Source organism: Glycine soja, chromosome 17, assembly GCF_004193775.1.
Source record: "Glycine soja cultivar W05 chromosome 17, ASM419377v2, whole genome shotgun sequence".
In the NCBI taxonomy this organism is placed as follows: Eukaryota; Viridiplantae; Streptophyta; class Magnoliopsida; order Fabales; family Fabaceae; genus Glycine; species Glycine soja.
Window position 1 is genome coordinate 7,061,174 of NC_041018.1, and position 19,931 is coordinate 7,081,104.

At 27.8% G+C, this 19,931-nt stretch overlaps 1 protein-coding gene across 1 annotated transcript; it reads left to right on the top strand.

The window, feature by feature from the left end:
• The first annotated feature begins 5,466 nt into the window (after positions 1-5,466).
• Positions 5,467-6,742, top strand: LOC114392920 (transcription factor bHLH162-like). The gene is made up of 3 exons (XM_028354178.1): positions 5,467-5,726; positions 5,833-6,171; positions 6,383-6,742. The coding sequence occupies exons 1-3, from the start codon at positions 5,586-5,588 to the stop codon at positions 6,467-6,469; spliced, it is 567 nt and encodes a 188-aa protein (XP_028209979.1). The 5' UTR covers positions 5,467-5,585; the 3' UTR covers positions 6,470-6,742.
• The last annotated feature ends 13,189 nt before the right edge of the window (positions 6,743-19,931 follow it).

The following is a 19,931-nucleotide window of genomic DNA, read 5'->3' on the forward strand; positions in this document are numbered from 1 at the left end:
TATATGCTAACCAAAACTTTGAAACCTAAGAGACTTGAAGAAATGAAGAATAAAATTGGGATGCACAAATTGACATATTTGAATTAAGGTGGTGTGTTAAAAATAGTATAATTCAAATGTAATTGTCCAATTTTGTTAGTCTTTGAAATGCATTAAAGTTTAGCCATAATAGTTGGGTTGGTAATTAACTATGGTTAAGCCTTACTTAGTATATAAAAACAGTCTCTAAACCCTGATCATATGTGTGTGATCAATTTTTGAGGCATTTTAATTCTCATTCACAAGTTTGTTATTGTTCTGTCACTCAAGTTTTCTCCCTCTCTTGTTTGATTCTTCCAAAAATCACAACCGAAAAAAGTAGATTAACTCCAACAAAAATTTCATATTTATAAAATTATCTCTCTCTTATATATTATCAAATGCGCATGGTAAAAAATTGTTTTTTAAATAGTGATATTTTTATTATTCTATAAAGAGAGGCGAGTAACCAACGACTCCTTCAAGTTCTACAACTCTATAATAATCTGCAGAAAGTTTTTAAAACTTACGGCGGCGTCAAATTTGACACCGACGCCGATAATTTTTTCAGTTACCAGAATTGCGTCGTTAAATGTTGGCAACTACTTGTACTTGCTCCAAGCTGTGAAATTGAAGTCCTACGTTGCCACGGTCGTGATTCAACGTCCGAATTATAGGACAGGTTCGGGTTCTTCGTTGCGTCATTGCAAGAGTACTTGTCCCAGCAAAATAAATAACATGGATCACGTTTTAACAAGAGTTGTAATAATCAATTATGATTTGAACCGTACCTCAAATTAATCATATTTTTTAAATCCACGATTTCAATGCATGGAGAGAACCGACAAAGAAATTTTACAGTAATTCATGATAAGAAGCTAGCTTCCGAATCCAGGCTGGTTGAATGCTATGAACTAGATTTCTTATTTTCTTTCCTTCCGATCAAAATTAGAGTGCATGCTCAATTTTCACTCATAGATTTGGATTATGGCTTGTCAATTAATTTTTATAATACATTTTTTTCCATAGCTGTTTGGTAATGATTAAACTTTTCAACATTTAAAAAAAATTGTGTTAGTTATTTCATAACACTTTGTCATCAATGAGTTATTTTATTTTAGTTTTTAAGATTACTTGTATTTGAATATACGTTGGACATTCGAGTACCATTCAATTAGATAAGATTCAGAGCCGTGGCTATGGCAACGCCAATGAGGCCATTGTCTTAATTAGGCCCTCCTCCAAACTCTTAGTTTACAATAGTTGATAATTTTTTTTAAAAAAGAATGAATTAAAAGAAATATTATATCAATCTTAAATTTTTTAGTAAATATTAATTTAATATTAGTAGTTTTAAATTGTTTCGTGAAACAAATATAATCAAATAAGTACTAACAAAAAACTAATTAATATTTTATTAGAAATATTAAATTATATTTAAAAAAATTAATTCATTTTACATGCATGTAATATTTACATAAGATTATTAATACTAGGAATTGTTGTCATTTTTGAAAGAAAATAATATTTTTTTAAATTAACTTGAGATAACTATATTGTAAAGATATTAGTTGAATGAATTCGTATAGAATGAAATGTTTAAATTGCTTAATTATTAAATTTTAATTAACAAAATTTCAAATACAAAATTTGTCTAAGGCCGAAAAAATTCTAGAATCGCCCTGATAAGATTCATCACCGTACAATAAATATAGGCGTATATTTGAAAACAATTAAATTTAATTAAATAATTGCTTTCTTTTTAAAGGTATGCTTCAAAAAATGATTAAAATAAACATTTTTTTGAAATAAATAAATTAGATCGTACAGTATACACTAAATATATAAAATTTTAAAGCACTTTAAATAGAGATAGCATGATCTTGTATAACCTTATCACAATCATAAAACATTCACTGTCTGGATAATTAAATTATTCTTCTTTTAAGGAACACCATGCATTGAAATATTATATCGAATATCTAATTTAAATTGAATTGAGTAGGATAGAATCATAGTAAGTGACAAATTTTTTTCTTAAATTTTTATGCAGGTGACCTTTATTAAGATTTTGGATTCAAGATCTTTAATCCATTTAGACAGGTTATCAGTTTCTATTTTCTACTTTTTCAATGCAAATGTTAAAACAAAATGTATTTGATTAGAATAGTTTTTAACTCATTTCAAAATCCTTTTAGACCAATTTTCAAAACTTACAGAAAATTTGTGATTATATATAGTTTTGAAAGCATTTAGTATATCCTCTATAGCACAATCTCACCAAGGTTTTCTTAACCACTTCTCTCAACTATGACAATCTCTGCTTACTAATTTTAAGACATTGTTTGGTATAATAGAAATAAAGAAGAGGAGGGAAGAGAAGGAAAGAGACAATGATCCCGTGATTTGATTGAGCATAAGAGAAAAGATTTTTTTTATTTAAAAAAGATGAAACCCACAATTGGAGACTTCCACTCTCATGAGAAATTTATTAAAAAATTTGACATTTTACGTTATAGTCCTAGTTCTCTCTTGGATGTTAATTTTGCAAAAAAACAAAATATTAATCTTAAAAGACTAAAAAGATATTTCTATAAATCCTATCATTCTATTATTATCTTATTTCTTTTTTATTTTTCTTCAATCAAATCACTTATATTTTCACCTTTTTTTTTTTATCTATTTCTCTTCTCACCTATTCTTTTCTATTCTACCTATTTCTCTCCCCATGCAACAACCAAACAAACCCTTAAGTTATTGTAGAATTTGATCCCATTCTTCTTTGTTAATGTGGCATCTTTCTAATTTTAGGTTTTTGGAAGTTGTTTTGTCTCTTTTGATACTTTCATCGACCCTTCTTCACTTCTTACCTATTCTTTTTTGTCGCTCATTCATTCTTCCCTAGAGGTGGTAAAATGAACTGGATTGATTGGCTCAACTTGGATTTATTTGATGAAAGGTAGGATTTATTTGTGTTCCTTGCTGGTTGTCACCCTATGATCCTACAGACTTAGATATTCTGTTTGATTTTATGTTAAAAAATTAATTTTAGATTTAAATAACTTTTATGTTGATAGAAAATTTATACTGAATTTTATTCTTGATTAAATTAATTTTATAATAAAATATTAAAACATAAATCATTCTAAAATGAATTATATTCAAACATAATTTTGCTGAGCTCATTCAAATCTAGCAAAATCTTTTTCTGGCGTCTTAGCAAATACGGTAAGAAAATGGGAGAAGGCCGATTTATTGCAGTTTCGAGGAAATGACAAGGTCAAGAATCAACAGTTGCGACTCGTTCGAGCCTAATCACTTGAGATATTTGAGATGAGTCAGATATAATTACGAAATTACCCTTAACGTGATGATTGATATTGCAAACTGCTACAGATCAACTATTTAATAAGGTGGCTCCTGGGTCAACGGACTTGCCATTATTAAGACAAAACAAAGTTTTTTTTTGTAAGTATTATTAAGTACGGTTTTTATAATTGAAACTTAACAAATATAACGGTTCACTAATAAAAAAAATATACTACATATAGTATAAAATATTATCTCAGAATTCACGGTTGATTATAAAATTGTCTTATATATTAACGTAATATATATACTTTAAGAACATATAAGAATAAAGTATTTGATTATATATTTAAACTTATTAATTTTCGAAACAAACAATCAGAATAATATATATTTATAATTCAATAAATTATATTAATAAAAAATAATGGTAATACACGGGTAATATATTATATGCAAATTTAAGTTTAATTGCATTTTTATCTCTAATTTTTGATGAATTTTACTTTCAATAAAATAATTTAATCTATTTTATCCTCAAATTTTCAAAAAACTTACAAATTATATATATATATATATATATATATATATATATATATATATAAATACTTATAAAATACTAACACCCAAGCCTTCTACTTAATATATATACATTAAAACTATAATGTTTTCAATACTCTTAAAATATGATTTTTTTTTTATATAAAAATACAGTTTTAATTTATTTTCTAAATTTCAGTTTCTTGTTGCTATGCTTGTTTCTTTACTTTTTAAATAAGTGTTCTTACCAGGCAAGAGGTTGCTCACTGTGGTGATTTTGATTTTTCCTGAGCCTCTCAATAAACAGTGGTGGGAAAGTCTTGTAAAGAGACTCCGAAACTTGAGTTAGAAGTGTGAGGTATGCAAACAATAGCATGTGAGTTCAAATTATATTGTTTTATTTGACTGGTCTTTTATATAAGAAAAATTTGGATTATTTATTTTAACTATTTTCCTTTATGTAAATAAGAAAAGATAGAATAATTATTTTATATTTTCTCAAATAAAATATATTTTTTAGTATTATGATTATATTTTTATCTTATGACTAAGAGATAAAGTTTTCCATATAAATATTCAAGATTTGAGTAGCCTATTTGATTGATCATCATTTACAATGATTATTAAGTTCAAGTAAAATAATAAGTATTTTTTTCATTAATTATTTAATACTATAGGTTTAAATGAATTTTAAATTTATGGTTAAATGAAATGCTAAAATTTAATATTACTTTTTGTTAACGATAAAACGAAAAAAAAAATCCTTGTTTAAAAATTAAAGGGTGTAAGCCAAAATCTACTACATATTCAAAAAAGGTAAAATAACAATTTTATTATGTGCATTGTTATTTAATCTTAGTATTTTTTTTTATGCATCTATCCCAATTCTTCCAATAATCCGAATTTAGTGGGTTAGTAGACCTGGTGTTTTATGCGTATATAAAACATGCAATTAGTATAGTTCACTTGATAACATAGGTTGAGTTTATAGGAAAAAAATTAATTTGATTATCGTATAATATATCATTGGAGAGAGAGAAAGAGTTTTAAATACAATTAAGTTTTGGATCAATGGTTAATTTCATAGGGAATTGAAATAATTGAAATATGTAAAATACTATTCTAACTTTAATGATAAAAAAGTATTGCTAACTAATATATATCTTTAAAACATTGATTAATGAATTAAAAAAAATATTTATTATAAATTTTTTAGAAAATCATGAAAAAGACAATTTTACCTATTTTAATAAAAATATCCTTTGTTTTAATTTGTTAACAATATCCTAAAGATACTTATTTGCATTTGCTTAAAAAAATAAAAAGTCATTTGGAAGAGAGTGACCGTGTGAGTCACTTCTTGGCCAGGGACCAGCTTGACTGTTTGTGCCCCTATTTGTCAGACTTTTGGGGTCCAGTTCCCTTGCTGGGTACCCATCAATAGCTGTCATGGGCTTTATTGTCATTTGCTTGTGGGGCCACAGACACAATGCACCTCAATGTTTTTTAACGATACTATCAAAGGTCTGTATTGCCCACACTGGCTTACACACCCCAATTCCTTTTCTCTTGTGTCTATATAAACGCGTGTCTCTCTTTGTTTTTCAATCTAAATTCGCTTCACTCATCTTCATCTCATTCCATATGTATCACCACCCTCAACCAAACCATAGTACGTAGCTCAAACACTATATACTTGCCTTTGTGAATTTGAAAAGATGAAAAACACAAACACTAATACTAGTGGTTCACCAAAACTTGATCGCAAAACTATTGAAAGGAACCGCAGGATTCACATGAAATCTCTCTGCTTCAAGCTTGTTTCCACTATTCCTTCCAATTACCTCAAAACCTCCAAGGTACGTACGTAGTAGTTCATTGATCCATTATCACATGACCAAGTTCATGAAAAATATATAAATTGAGCTAGAATTAATTAAATTAAATGAACCAATATTATTTCAGGACATGCTTTCCCAGCAGGATCAGCTTCATCTAGCAGCCACGTACATAAAGCATCTGAGAGAAAGAATAGAGAAATTGAAGGGGGAGAAGGAGAAAGCCATGAACATGATGATGATGTCAAACCAAAGCAATAATAGGATTTTCAATACTGGCTCTGAGTTGCCTCTACTTGAAATAAAGGACTTGGGTTCGGGCATTGAAGTGATGTTGATAAGTGGGTTGAATAAGAACTTCATGCTCTATGAAGTAATTAGTGTCCTTGAGGAAGAGGGTGCTGAAGTTGTCGCTGCCAACTTCTCCACCGTTGCTGATAAGATCTTTTACACGTTTCATGCTCAGGTACGATGACATTTCCACATATATGTATGTATGTATGATTCTCAAAATCAAAAGAAAGATATCTATTTTGTACTAATTAATAAATGACTCGTAATGCGTGTGGATGTGGGTGAGTCTTAAGTTGTTTTCAGTTCTTTTTTAGGTCCAATCAATAGGTTGATGAACAACCACATAATTTATTCTCATTTTGATAACATGTTTTCTATATCAGGTTAAAATATCAAGAGTTGGTGTTGAGCCAGCGAGGGTATACCAAAGGCTTCAGGAGTTGATTGCACCACTTGAAAGCTGGGAATAAATATCATGATCAAGGCAAATTAAAGAGCCACTATCGTTGGCCAATTGGAAAATGACAACATATGCAATGGGAGTAGTTATATTAGTGAATCAATATCTCAAGTACTAATAGCAAGCTTAGGTTGCATATGTTTTAGGAAAATTACTTGTTAAAAGAAGTCTAGCTCTTCTCTTCACTTGTTCAGATAATGTGTTACTTTTTTTAATTTCTTCTTTTTTTTGTTAATCCGATAATGTGTTACTATCAATATCATGTGTTTAATTGGTTAATTAATTGGCAGTCTAGGTACTGAAGCCCGGAAACAAGAAGGAGAATCAAAATTAATCTTCTTGAAGTGATATAATATTTGCAACGGTCTTATTGACCAAAAAAAATAAAATATTTGCCAGTTAATTTTCCATAAAACAAAATGCAACCTTAATTTTATTGTAGTAAAAATGTAGGATTGGAGCAGTGATCAAAATTATGAATTAGTTAACGCTTTACGTATCCTCAAACATTAGTAGTTTGCTGTTGCTTAATTGATGGCATCACTCAAGACGTAGTGCTTCTCATTTTAAGTTTTGCCGTTTGATTCTAGCCTTGCATTTGAAATTTTCGGAAATGCGAAAATTATAGGCTGTGACCACAAATTGCAAATTCGAATAAATAATGATGAACATCTATTATTTTCACAATATGAAAGAAAAGTATCCAAGGATCACATCATATCACATTCCTGTTTTTTTCGATATACCCAGTTCTTCAAATATGAACGCCACGGACCCATAGAAATCAATAATGATATTAAATGCACTAGTAATTAGATAAGACTTTTGATTTAAACGTGACTATCAAGATTTAAGCACTAATTTCATGAATAAACTTCGCGACAAGGATGTTTATTTGGATTTTTCTTTGGAGAGCTACCAAGCTAATGAAGTATAACTTATATTATTTCTTTTAACTACCCCAATTTTTTCATATATAATTAAGATATAAAAATAGGAATTAATGGATATATATGTGTATGCATATTGAAAACTATTTTGTCCCCATAATATGATTTTATAGTTGTAATTTCAATCTAAATATAAACAAAATAAATCCAATCATATTATAAATTAAAAGTGTGCAGGCAATATATATGTAGAAAATTTTCATTAATTTCCATTGCCACTTTTCGATATTTAATATTTTCATTTGTTATTTGTGATATTAATTGTTTTACAATTTTTTTTGTCTTTTTTATTGCAAAATGCAAAGGACTGTACAATGGAGAACCATTTCAAAACTCCTTTCACACCCATTCACTTTCCCGTCTTTGAGTAACTCATTTTTTATGCTTCTCAAATTTCAATCCACTTTTATTGTTATCCGCCGAGACTCATCTATATTCGAATGATAATCATGTATTTAAAAGCTTATATATTACAGTCTAATATGAAAGTTAATTATGTAGTGTGTGTATTGTGGTTCTTCTGTTATGATTTGTTCCCTTTTTTTCTCTGTCTGTTATCCTCTTGAATATCTTCAATGATTAAAAGCGAAATCGTATAGTTTCAGATAAATATTACAGTAAAAAAATTATTTAAATTTCATCCCCTCAATTTTGGAAAGAGACATGTAAAATATGTTATTTTTTTCAGCATTTAAAATATATAATTTCTTTAATGAACGTGTTCACATGGCTTTGCATTTTTTGGAAATTGCTAATATGTACAAAGCAAAGCAGTTTTCGTAAAAATGCACCGAGCCTTGTTTTCCATCAAATCGAATTTTACACTTTATATATATATATATATATATATATATATATATATATATATATATATATATATATATATATATATATATAAAATACTGGCCCACCTTAGCAATTCGTTTTCGTGCTATATTCTTTTATAGCAAATAACACTGTTTGTATAAAGAGACGATCAATGCTAGCTGAATGTGACGAATTGACGATACTGATTAAATAATATTTAACACTTCCAATTTCATGATTTCATTTACTTTAACAAATTAGATAATAAATATTTCTTTGTTTTTTATTTTCTAAACAGTTTAGTAGAATTTGACTATGTTCGATAAAAAATTACAATTAGTTTTAGTTTTTTTTTATTAACCCACAAAATTTATTTGATTGTTTAATAAATAGTTTTTTAGTAGCTTCTTATATTTTTAGTCGAAGAACTCGTGTTCGACTTCCACCGTAAGATTTTCTTGTACTAACGACATTCTGCGAGCGAGATTAGTATTGTGGACCAGCGATCTCAATAATTTAAAAATGATAGATTTAGAATACAGAAGAAGCAACAATCAATTTAATAATGTTCTTTAAACATGCAAAATAAAATTGATTGCAACAAAATAATTGAGATTAGAGAAAAGAGAATGCAAAAACAATTTTATACTGGTTCGACAAAGTTCGTACCTACGTCCAGTACTCAAGCAATCAACTTGAGATTTTTCACTCCCTTCGTAAAAATCCGTTTTCAAAGTCTGAACCACACAGGAAAAACGCATCCCTTGTATTCAGGAATCCTTACAACTTAAGAGATCTCCAGTCCGTTAATCAATTTCTTTGAATGAGAAGAAAGAAAGAAGAATTCTCTCTTGAAGAAAAAGATATTAAAATTGAAGTCCATGGAGAAACTCTTAATGGATTTGCAAGTGTTTGTCCAAGAGTTTCTTTTGAGAGAGCATCTGACAATGAAGTTCTCTTGGAATATCTCTCTCATACATTTTGCGTCCCAAGTCACCTGTTTATAAGCATTTGATGACCATTCAAAAATCTCTTGAATAGATGTGACTCTCAGGAGTAATTTTTTTAAAGAGTTGTGACTCTTGGAAGTTATTTTCTGAATTTATGAATTCTTGACTTAGATCAAACTTGAGAAGCGCTTATCTTTGACATCATCAAAATCATGTATATATATATATATATATATATATATATATATATATATATATATATATATATATATATATATATTTGCAAGTATCTGATCCATTGGGTTGGGGGACATCCGTGGTCTTTGATCTAAGACCAAAAAAATATTTTTTCACTTTTATCTTCAATATATTTATTCATTTTTTTATTATCTTTTTAGATAAATCATGATTTTATTATTTTGGTATCGTTTTACACTTTTCAACTATTTTAAGAGTTAATTTTATTTAACACTTATATTTTAATAAGTTAATTTTTCCATTATTAACTAATTTTTTAACTTTTAGTTAACTTTTTAATTTTCTAGCTTCTAACCATCTTTTTAGTTTCTAACTAACTTTTGAGATAGTTTGTTCTAACATAATTTTTTAGTTCTTTATAATATAGGTAATTAATTTTTGAATCATGTTATTAAAAGAAGTGTTTATATTTTGTATTTAACCTTACATGAGTATTACATTCTGAAAACACTAATGAAGAAAAAATAGTCATAGATATACTAATTAGTATTAGTATTGTGTAATGTGACTTGAAGGACAAGTGGGACTTAAAATAAATTTAAAATAAAAATTTATTATTTTGAATAAAAGTTGTACGTTGAATTTTTTGCTAATATATGTAAATATTTTGTTAATATATGAGATTTTTTTTAATAAAAACTAAGAAGAAATAAATTTTTTTGTAGGCCTAAAAGTTGAATTTAATTTAGTTTATCTTCAAGTCATCCTTGAGTCAGTCCTGAGTTTTGCCATAAAAGAACACTATTGTAACTATAAATAAATCGTTCAAATTCTTGAGAGTGTAAATAGCTAGCTAGCTAGCAATGCCATTGGAATAACGAAATAAATGTTCATTGCCACCCTTAAATGTTGCCCTTCGCACATCCTACGTAAAGAAGATGTCATGAGAGAAATCTGAGGCGGGTGGGTCCCGCACTGTTTGGGAAGGAATGGACTTTGAAGAGTGCTTCAAGGATTAAGAAAGATTTAAGAAGACAAATGGGAATGTGAATAAAAGAAAATGTGCTTGCTTCTGCCTTGCGCTGCTGTTTTTATTTGTATATATGAATGTGCTTGTCATCTTCTTTCTAACATAAGCAACGATCGCTAATAAAAACAACACTGTTTAATTTTAAGTAACTCTACATGATATGTAGGTTACTATTCCAATACTACTAAAAAAGTAATGTTAGGGGTGTTTGATTTGGTTGGATTTTTAAAAATATTTTTAATAAAAATAAAAATAGAAAATAATCAGAAAATAAAAATAATAAAATATCGCGTTGAAAATCTCATTTTGGGTAAAATAAAAATACGATTATAAGGAATATAATTTTAAATAAATCTAAAAATACAAAAAAATAAGAAGTCAATATATAATAAATTTTTAATGTTTTTATTTCATGAAAACAGAAAACAAAAAATCAAATCAAACATGTTTTCAGAATTCAAATTTTTTGAAAATGAAAATAGTTTTAAAAAAATAAAACAAAAAATGAAAATAAAAATTGAAAATACAAACTAAATACACCCTTAAATACTTTAACATAAACCATTCATTAAGCAACAAATGTGAAGATGTTCTAAAAAAATATTAATTATTAATAAAATTAGTAAATATTTTACATTAACGTCCTATTCATAAAAATCTCTAATTCATTATTAACATTGAAGGAAGACACTTCTTGTACCAGAGACATAAAAATTAATTCCACAGTTGATAATAATCCATTCACGGAACAAAGATATATATCTCTATGAATTTCCATGCGTACACCGATATTTTATTAAAAAAAAAAAAGCTTTACCCTCCAATGTTCAAACGGAATTGAGCCAAACCAAAAAAACGCTGCAAATAGCCACGCCCCTTTTTTTACTACAGGTATTCCTTTAATTGAAATTTATCTTTATCATTGTTGCTAGTAATCAACAAAAGAAATAAAAATTAGTAATCTGTTTTCAGGAAAATTTTCCTCTGTGCATATGTTTCAAACATTCCCCCCACCCCCCCCTTTGGTTCGTACACTATCATCATTAGTATTACACCCTTTCCCTTTCCTAAACCGGCAAAAAGGAAGACTAAAAATGTTAATTAGTCCCGTGTTACATGCGTGCATGCATGCATCCTTTGGTACCTTACATTGCGACTTTTTTTTACACACGTAGCTTTCGTCAAAACTCAATAATGCGTTTGAGAACAAGATTCCAAACCGAAAATACGACTAGGACATCGATAAAACTTGAATCCAACATGACCAAGTTCATGGATCGATCATAATCACATAGTAGGTGATCTGAGAAACATGGACATCTAAAAACGGCACGAGGTCAACTACTCTTTTTTTTCTAGTCAAGTCAAAGTATCCGTTTTTAGATTTTTTTTCCTTCGTAGATGCATTAATGTTGTATTTGGTTGAAATAATGAATTTTGTAAATTACTAAAATATTTAAACTCACTTGAAAGAATCCAAATTCAAATAAAAGAGAAATAATTTGAAAAAAAAATAAAGATATTTGTTTTGGTACACAAATGAAGATATAAGTTTTGTTATTTGGTTTAAGAAAAATATAATAGAAATAATACTTTTTGAGTTGAAGAAAATTGATTTTTCGTCTAAAAATTTGATTTTTTTTGTCTAAAACTCAAATTAAAAATGTTTTTAGTTTAAAAAATTGAATTTTTGAGAAAAATTAATGAATTTTACTGTAACCAATTTTTTTTTATAACTTTATTCTCTTGAGAATCACACAAACCAAATACACCCACCACATTTAATTTCTGTCTAACTTACAAATACAGCCTAAATTATTTCAAGTTTTCAACATCATTGAATATTTGAATGGCTTTATTTTGGTGTGAAGTAAGAAGTCACGTGGCTTTTTACATGTACGAAGCTTCCGCGTAACTCAACCACACAGCGTGCTGTTGCCTATGGTAGCATTGTCTGTTCACAGTTCAATGGTCAGTCATAAAGGACAAATTACGAATGGATCGGACAGATAATGTATTTTGATTTTTTTAGTTTTGAAGACTGACAGATAGATACTTAGAATTTCAGTTTATATTACTAATTAAACTGAGTTTTTTTTTATATTAAATTCATTCACGTGTACTCGATAATGAAATACTAGTAATAATTTTATATCAGTTGAAAGAATGAAATTTGTAAAATACTAAAATATGCAAACTTTAACTTTTGAGATGATGTCTCTATTTTTTTTTTATTTTTGTAAAATACCTGTGCTTAATATGCTTAAAAGCCATCCATATTATAAATTGGAAAACTTACTCTACTTTTACAGTTTTAACCTTTTTTGCTGCAATTTTCACCTATTTTTGAATTTGAAGAATTTTTTTTATCTCTTCCTGCAATTTTCAACCTATTTTTTTTCCTAATTGGTTTAGCTTTTTATTTCAGTTCAATGGATGTGTTAGTTCTTACTAGTAGTACTCTTCCTTCATCACTTGGGCCGAGTAGGGGTTTGACTGGATCCGTCACAGTTCCTCCTACACTTTCATAGGCTGTTATATATATATTCTGCACCTCTAAGTTGCTTCTAGTACCCATTTTCTGGTTTCCGGAATTATCAATCCATAATGTAAAATTACAGATTTTGTCTTCCAAAATGATTAATCCAAAAAGATAAAAAAAAACATTCCAGAAATGGTACAGAAAATAACTTAGAGACACATAAAGAAACACTCACTTTCATTACACTATCATTTTTAATGAACTATGCATGGAATAAAGTGGATTATAACTTTTTTTAGAGGAAAGTGGATCATAACTAAAATCCTAATTAAGAAGTTTCTCTCTGGAGGATATAAAGGTTGATCTAGTGGCGAAAAAATAAGAGAAGAGAAAAAAAAGCTGACATGCTCAATTCTCTTACTAATAAAAATTAACAATTAACATTTGTCCAAAAAAAAAAGTTTCTCTCTCCTTTTTTATACTCTTAACCTGGCCCATCAACATGATCTCAAGCCACACACGAGCCCAGTAACCTAACTACCCTAGCAATTAAGATCCAAAGTCTGATGTTCCACTATTCTATTGATATTCTTTATAGCAGTAAAAGGAAACCTTGCCTTCTAGCAGTAAAAATGATATTCATTCTAAAGATGCTTTCATCCGAATACCAATACCAGTTTATGGTTAACACAAAGCATCACACCAATCACAAGGTATCATCATCACCATCAAATACACATCACCTTGTTTTATCATATATTTGGCATGTAGGATGTAGCATTTATCATTTATCATTTATACATTTTCAAGAATGAAATAAAATTGGCCGTAACTGATCTTGTTACACCGTAGAATTTGTCTTCATTTAAACATATACTGATACTTATTATTATGTATAATAAATTTATTAATTTTTAAAACAATTATTTTAAAGTTATTGTAATTAATAATGAGATTTTATTGTAAATAACTGTTTAACAATGAAATAAATATTTATAATTCATGCTTAGTTATTGTTTTTTTTATAAATAAATATTAATTGTCAGTTTTTTTCTTAACAGCAGAATCGAATCCATAGTTTTTTTTTCCTTTTTTCTTTCTTATTTTATTATTAAACCAAACTTATAACTTTTTGCTTAGTTGCTTAATTCAGATAATTGACAGTTTTTTTTATAAGATTAAATAATAGAGGAGCAAGTATAATTTTCTTAATGTCGAGGATGATTTATGTATTTTATTTTATTTTTATTATACAAGTAGCCCAGTCACTCCTATTCTTCGGCTGTTTGTCAACATCGATTATGTGGCCAGTGAGAAAAAAGAAAAGCGAGAAAAACGTTTGGTGGTGTTGAATCGCGAAACTGATTGCTTTCAAATTTTGACTATGAAAAGCATACATACATATACATATGTATTAATATACACAGATTGCTTTTATATCATTTATTAGTGTGTTAATGAATTATATAAAAATAAATTATTTTAAAATAAATTAATGGTATTGCTTGTTACAAACTTATACTAAAATTTAATGTGGGTTATTTTTTCTCACTCATGTTTATATTTTAAGCTATTTTCTCTTGTCTTTCCCACTTAACAACTCATTATTATCTCCCAACAAAAATTGTCACAAAAGAGGACGAGACATTTTCTTTTTGTTTTTTTTCTTCTAAATTAAGTATTAAATTACTGTAATATCCTTAAAATAAATTATTTTAAATAAAAAATAACGATTATTTTGTTTTAAATATTTTGATATTAGTTGTTAATGCACTCCAACTACCATGTACATTAACAATCCCTTGTATTTATATTTTTATAGAATATATAGGTATATATGAACTTAGTTATATTCAAATAAAAAAATATTAGCTTAAATTGAAATTTTGATTTCTTTGATTACCGGTCTATGATTTTAGTCTTTTTTTTATTTTGATTTTCTATTTTAGAAAATTCACAATTTTAATTTATTTTTTAATTTTGTATATATATATATATTATTTTATTTTAATTAAATCTTAAACTTAGCCTATTTATTTAAGGTATCATAAAAATAATTTAATTAATTAAAATGTAAAAAATAAAAAAAATAAACGTTTATATAATTGATAATTGAATCAAAATTACATATATTTTAAAATAGAATACTAAAATTGCAGAAAAAAAATAGAAAATTAAAATTATAAATCAATAATTAAAGGAGATCAAAATTATAATTTAGTTAAAATATTAATATAAGATAATGCGTATATGAGTACTAGAATTGATTGCTCCTTGAGATAGGAACAATAAAATCATTTACGGGAATTCTATGCCATTGACCCGAACGTATTATATTAATATATTGTTTAAACTTAAAAGTGGTGTTTGATTTAAGTGTTTTTTTTTTCATTTTCTGAAAATAGCTTTTATTTCTAAGATTTAGAAAACATTTTTATTTTAATTTATAAAGAAAATATTTATTATGTTACCATCGTGTTTTTACTTTAACTAAGCCAAAAAAATTCTGTTTTTATTTCTTTAGAAAAAAATTGAAAATGTTGATATGTTATTTTTAATTTTGAATATATTTTTAAAGAAAATGTTTTCTAAATTTTAAGCAAAGGTATTTTCACTTTTATTTTATGTTTTCATTGATGAAAACAAAAAACATTCTCACTAATAAGCGTCATCAAAGGATTTAGGAATAAACTTAATAGCTATATTTGGGAGTACTTAGTAATTTCTTCTTCTGGGAACAAGGTCTTTCTGAAAACTGTATTGAACTTGTTGGTTAGTATAATCAAATTATATATAGTTATCTCTACTAAAAAAAATATTTTTTTATATACAGGTATATAAACTTAGTTATAATCAAACAATAAAAAAATATATAAATTTAAGATAACGTGTATGTGGATAGTAACATTGATTTATTTGATTGTTCTTTGAATATTCTGTAGCATAGTAACAATAAAATCATTTAGGGGACACCTATGGCATTGACGCTAACGTATCATATCATATTATTTAAATTTCAGGGTCAGGGGATATAAAAATTAACTATAACTTGAACTATAATTAATCATATATATATATATATATTTGCTTATGATATTTGTTTTTTTAAAATTTATAATTACTGATTTAATATTGAATTTGAATAATTGTGGAACCGAACCACGGGATTTATATAGGGGAAAAAATAAACTGTCCTAAAGTTTTGCTTCTTTTTTTTTAAAAAAAGAAAATCTATATTTCATTATTAGTATCAAAACAATGTTCGGTATAGTGTGCATTTATATTAAGTCTAAAAAATATCTAATAAATAATTATATTTTTCTTTTTATTTTGATCGCAATGTATTCGAGTTTTTCCCCCTTAATTAACTTATCTTGCGAAAATATTTTCGTCTTAAATAGTATTTGCTTTTATACGATTAATTATTAAAGTAAATCTAAAATGACTTTTAACCATATTATCTGTTGTAGGATGATTTTTTTTTGTCAAAGGTTTGCACTAATAATCAAAATTTAATTGTGGAACATCGTAACACAATGATTTAATTGACTTGAAAATATTCGAGGGATTAAAATCATATATAATTTAAATTAAAAAGACAAAAATTCAATTAAGTCATAATTTTAAATAGAAAGTATGTTTTAATGAAACAAAATAATCTACAACTTTTTAAATATTATTTTAAAAACTTTATAGAAACAAAAAGTGATTATCTCTAATAATAAATCAATTCTAAACCTGCTCTCACGAAAGTGTGAACCAAGGGGCCGTGAGTGTGAATAATTAAACTTAGGGTATGTTTGAAAAGATTAACTGAAATATTAGTTAAAAACTGAAAAATTAAATGAAAATTAAAAAATTAATTAATAGTTAAAAGTCAACAAATTAACTTATTAAATTAAAAATATTCGATAAAATTAATTCTAGAAATAACTTAAAAGTGTGAAATATTAGAAAATTAATAATACTTTAATTTTTTTTAAAAATAATAAGGAAAATTAATATATATATATATATAAAACAAAAGAAAATATAAAAAGTTTAAAACTAGAAACTAAAATTTTTAAAAATGTTATTTCAAATAATATTTTAAAAAATGCTAAAAACTATTAAGAAATTATTTAAAAAAATTTATTTATCAAACAATCAAATGATTTTTTTAATTAGTAAAAAAAAACTAAAATACTAACTGAAATGCCTTTTACAACGTATCCTTAATAATGGGATATTAGTTACTATCATTATGAGTAATAATTTTTTTTTTGTTTCACGATGAAATTTCTAGTAAAGCAATAAAACAATAATATTTACTTTAGTTCTAAATTACTTTCGCCTTTTTTTTTCTTTCAAGAAGTTACTTTCGTCCTCTACCACAATGCACAATGTTAATCTTCTTATCCCAAAATAAAAAAATATTAATAATAATTAGGAATGGATTCATAGGACTGGCCGTTGAGCCCTTAATTCTTCTTAGAACAAAATCATGTAGAGAGTAATTTTTTGTATAAATACTCTCTCCATTTTCTTATTTTTAAAAAAAAATGTTATTTAAAATTTTCTAAATGGCACGAATTACTATTATCTTGATTATACCCTTATCATAAAAGAGAAAAATGATTGTGTATCTATGAAATGTCGAAGATTAAAGATATATTAGAAAATTATACTGTAGATAATTTTGATAGAAATGGAGGATTGATTACTTTCTAAACTTAGGAGTTATAAAAAATAAAGAATAAAGAAAAAGAAATGAGAAAGTAATATGATAGGATTAATTCCCCTTAATATTAAATTATTCTAAATTATATAAAAGGAGTTATAATTGGATGGTTGTGTAAATTTTTTTACAATGTTATTGTATAACTTTTTTTTAGGTTGAAAACTTATATCATTTCATTCTAATTAATTAAATAAGTGACTAAATATAATTAGGACTAAAATTAAATATGTGGTGACTAGGGAAGTCTCGTAACACCCTAACAAGAGTGTGAGCCGCTTTGTTGCTTACGAAACTAATAGAATAGTTAACATATCATAGACTTTCTTTACACTCGAGAAGGATTGAGCCAAATTCAGTTTGATGAATGTTTCATGCCTTGATTCCATGAGTCACTTGTTTTCAGTCCAGTTCGATACACATGTATTTCCAATTTTGCATCCTCTAATTCATGAACTAGTGTTAAACCCATCTGATGCACTGCCATGGCCAAAATAAATTTCCCACATGATTTCGGATGCTGACACCAACTCCATAGGATCTAGTATCTTTGAAAATGACTGTCTATATATTACACTTTAGAAAGCCATGAGGTGGTTTCTCCTAGTTGCAATTATTTGTATTCGAAGGTGGACACATGCTGAAGTTGGTTAACCTCACAAATAGATTGCCACTCTCTAAAAGCCTCCATAACAATTAAAATAGAAATATGAGAATCTTTTTTAATCAAAGATATTCCATCACATAATGGTGAGAGGACTTAACGGAGAACTCCCATCTTTACTAAGATTCGAAGTCTCTGCATCTTGACTAATTGTAGGATGACTGTTAATTGAGCATCATGACTACTTGTAGGATGAATGCTAATTAAGCATCTCGACTATTAAATAAATTATGAACCAGAGCTTGGATATATTAAATCATATATAGATTTGCATTTTCTCCATTAACATCTTCCGTGATGCACCAAGCCAAAACAGTATAGTATTGCCAACAAGGCTTTTGAGAAGATTCCATCAGTCTCTACGCTTACTTCTATCAGGAAATCCATAGTATGATAGTAACCAGTAAAACACCGAGTATTATTTATTAGGAGGAGAAATTTCTACATTGATGAAATTCAAAAGATGACAGTCGAAAGGACTCCTCTAGAAAAGAGCAAGTCCCTCTTCTCCATTACAATCAACAGTAAAAGAAAATTCAAAACCCAACTGCACCCTTATTTCTTCTATCCTTTTTTTAGTGAACCAAGGTCTCACGTAGAAAATGACATTCGATTGGTGCGACTGGACAAGGCCACAGGAATATTGAATTGCTCTCGGGTTGTCTAGACTCCGACAATTCCAACTCATATGAGTAGACTCATGATCCTTGGCAAGCCTGTTTGCCAGGGCTGCCGGTAAAAAATGTTCATCCAAGTTGCTTGCATTTTGCTCCTTTCAATTTTCCTCACCTTCTAAAACCTCTTTATTGTTTGCACCAACTACTGGAGGAGGAACGTTGACAAACTTCATTTTTTTGTCACCAACAACTAATTTGGTGTCCACAATGTCCTCATGCATGCTTTTGACTATCTTTGATTGGCTTGACATGTTGGTTACGGAATTAAAGAGAATCTTGGGATCCTTGAAAATAGCCGCCATCATATCATTCCGTTTTTTGATCGGAAATAATATCGCCATTTATTCCCATGCTTTGATTTCCGGTAACTGATTGTGGGGCATTTGTTGGTGTTTTCCAAACTGCACCTTCTCTCCGGAGCCACTTTGATCCACTACTGGCAACGACATTTCTTGGCTCTGCACGTAATTCCGGCCCCCATCTTTGTTCACCATTGTCCTCCTTCATGGAGAAAAGCAATTCACAATAATCATCAATGTGGCCAAGCATACCACACAAGTAACAAAAATGCCCTAATCTTTCATACTTAAAAGCCACTTCCTTTGCCTCTCCTCCAGGTCTTCTGATCTTCTAGGTACGCTTCAAAGGTTTTTAGACATCTATTAGAACCCTAAGCCTCATGTACTTTATCCAAAAACTCGAATTGTTCTTGTCGACATATTGGAGAAATTCTCCCAGGTATTTGCCAATAGTTTGCCCTACCACAGAAGTCATAAAACCTGCAGGTATGTTGTGTACTTGCACCCAGAAAGAGACATTGTACAAAGGAACCTGTGATGGCGATTCTCCTTCCTTTATAACTCCTAGTACAAGAAGGTGCTTATCAAAAGACCAAGGACCCCCCTTTCGGATTCTTTGAACATCCTACTTGTGGAAAAATTGGTAGAGAAAGAGACCTTGTTCCACTTCCTTGATAGAAACTCCTTTCAGGGGATGC

What these genes read in the sequence shown, in the direction of transcription:
- LOC114392920 (XM_028354178.1), top strand. Translation starts at nt 5,586, where the DNA reads ATGAAAAACACAAACACTAATACTAGTGGTTCACCAAAACTTGATCGC. An exon ending in ATTACCTCAAAACCTCCAAG is followed by an intron (nt 5,727 to 5,832) that starts GTACGTACGTAG and finishes ATATTATTTCAG; the next exon opens with GACATGCTTTCCCAGCAGGA. An exon ending in TTTACACGTTTCATGCTCAG is followed by an intron (nt 6,172 to 6,382) that starts GTACGATGACAT and finishes TTTCTATATCAG; the next exon opens with GTTAAAATATCAAGAGTTGG.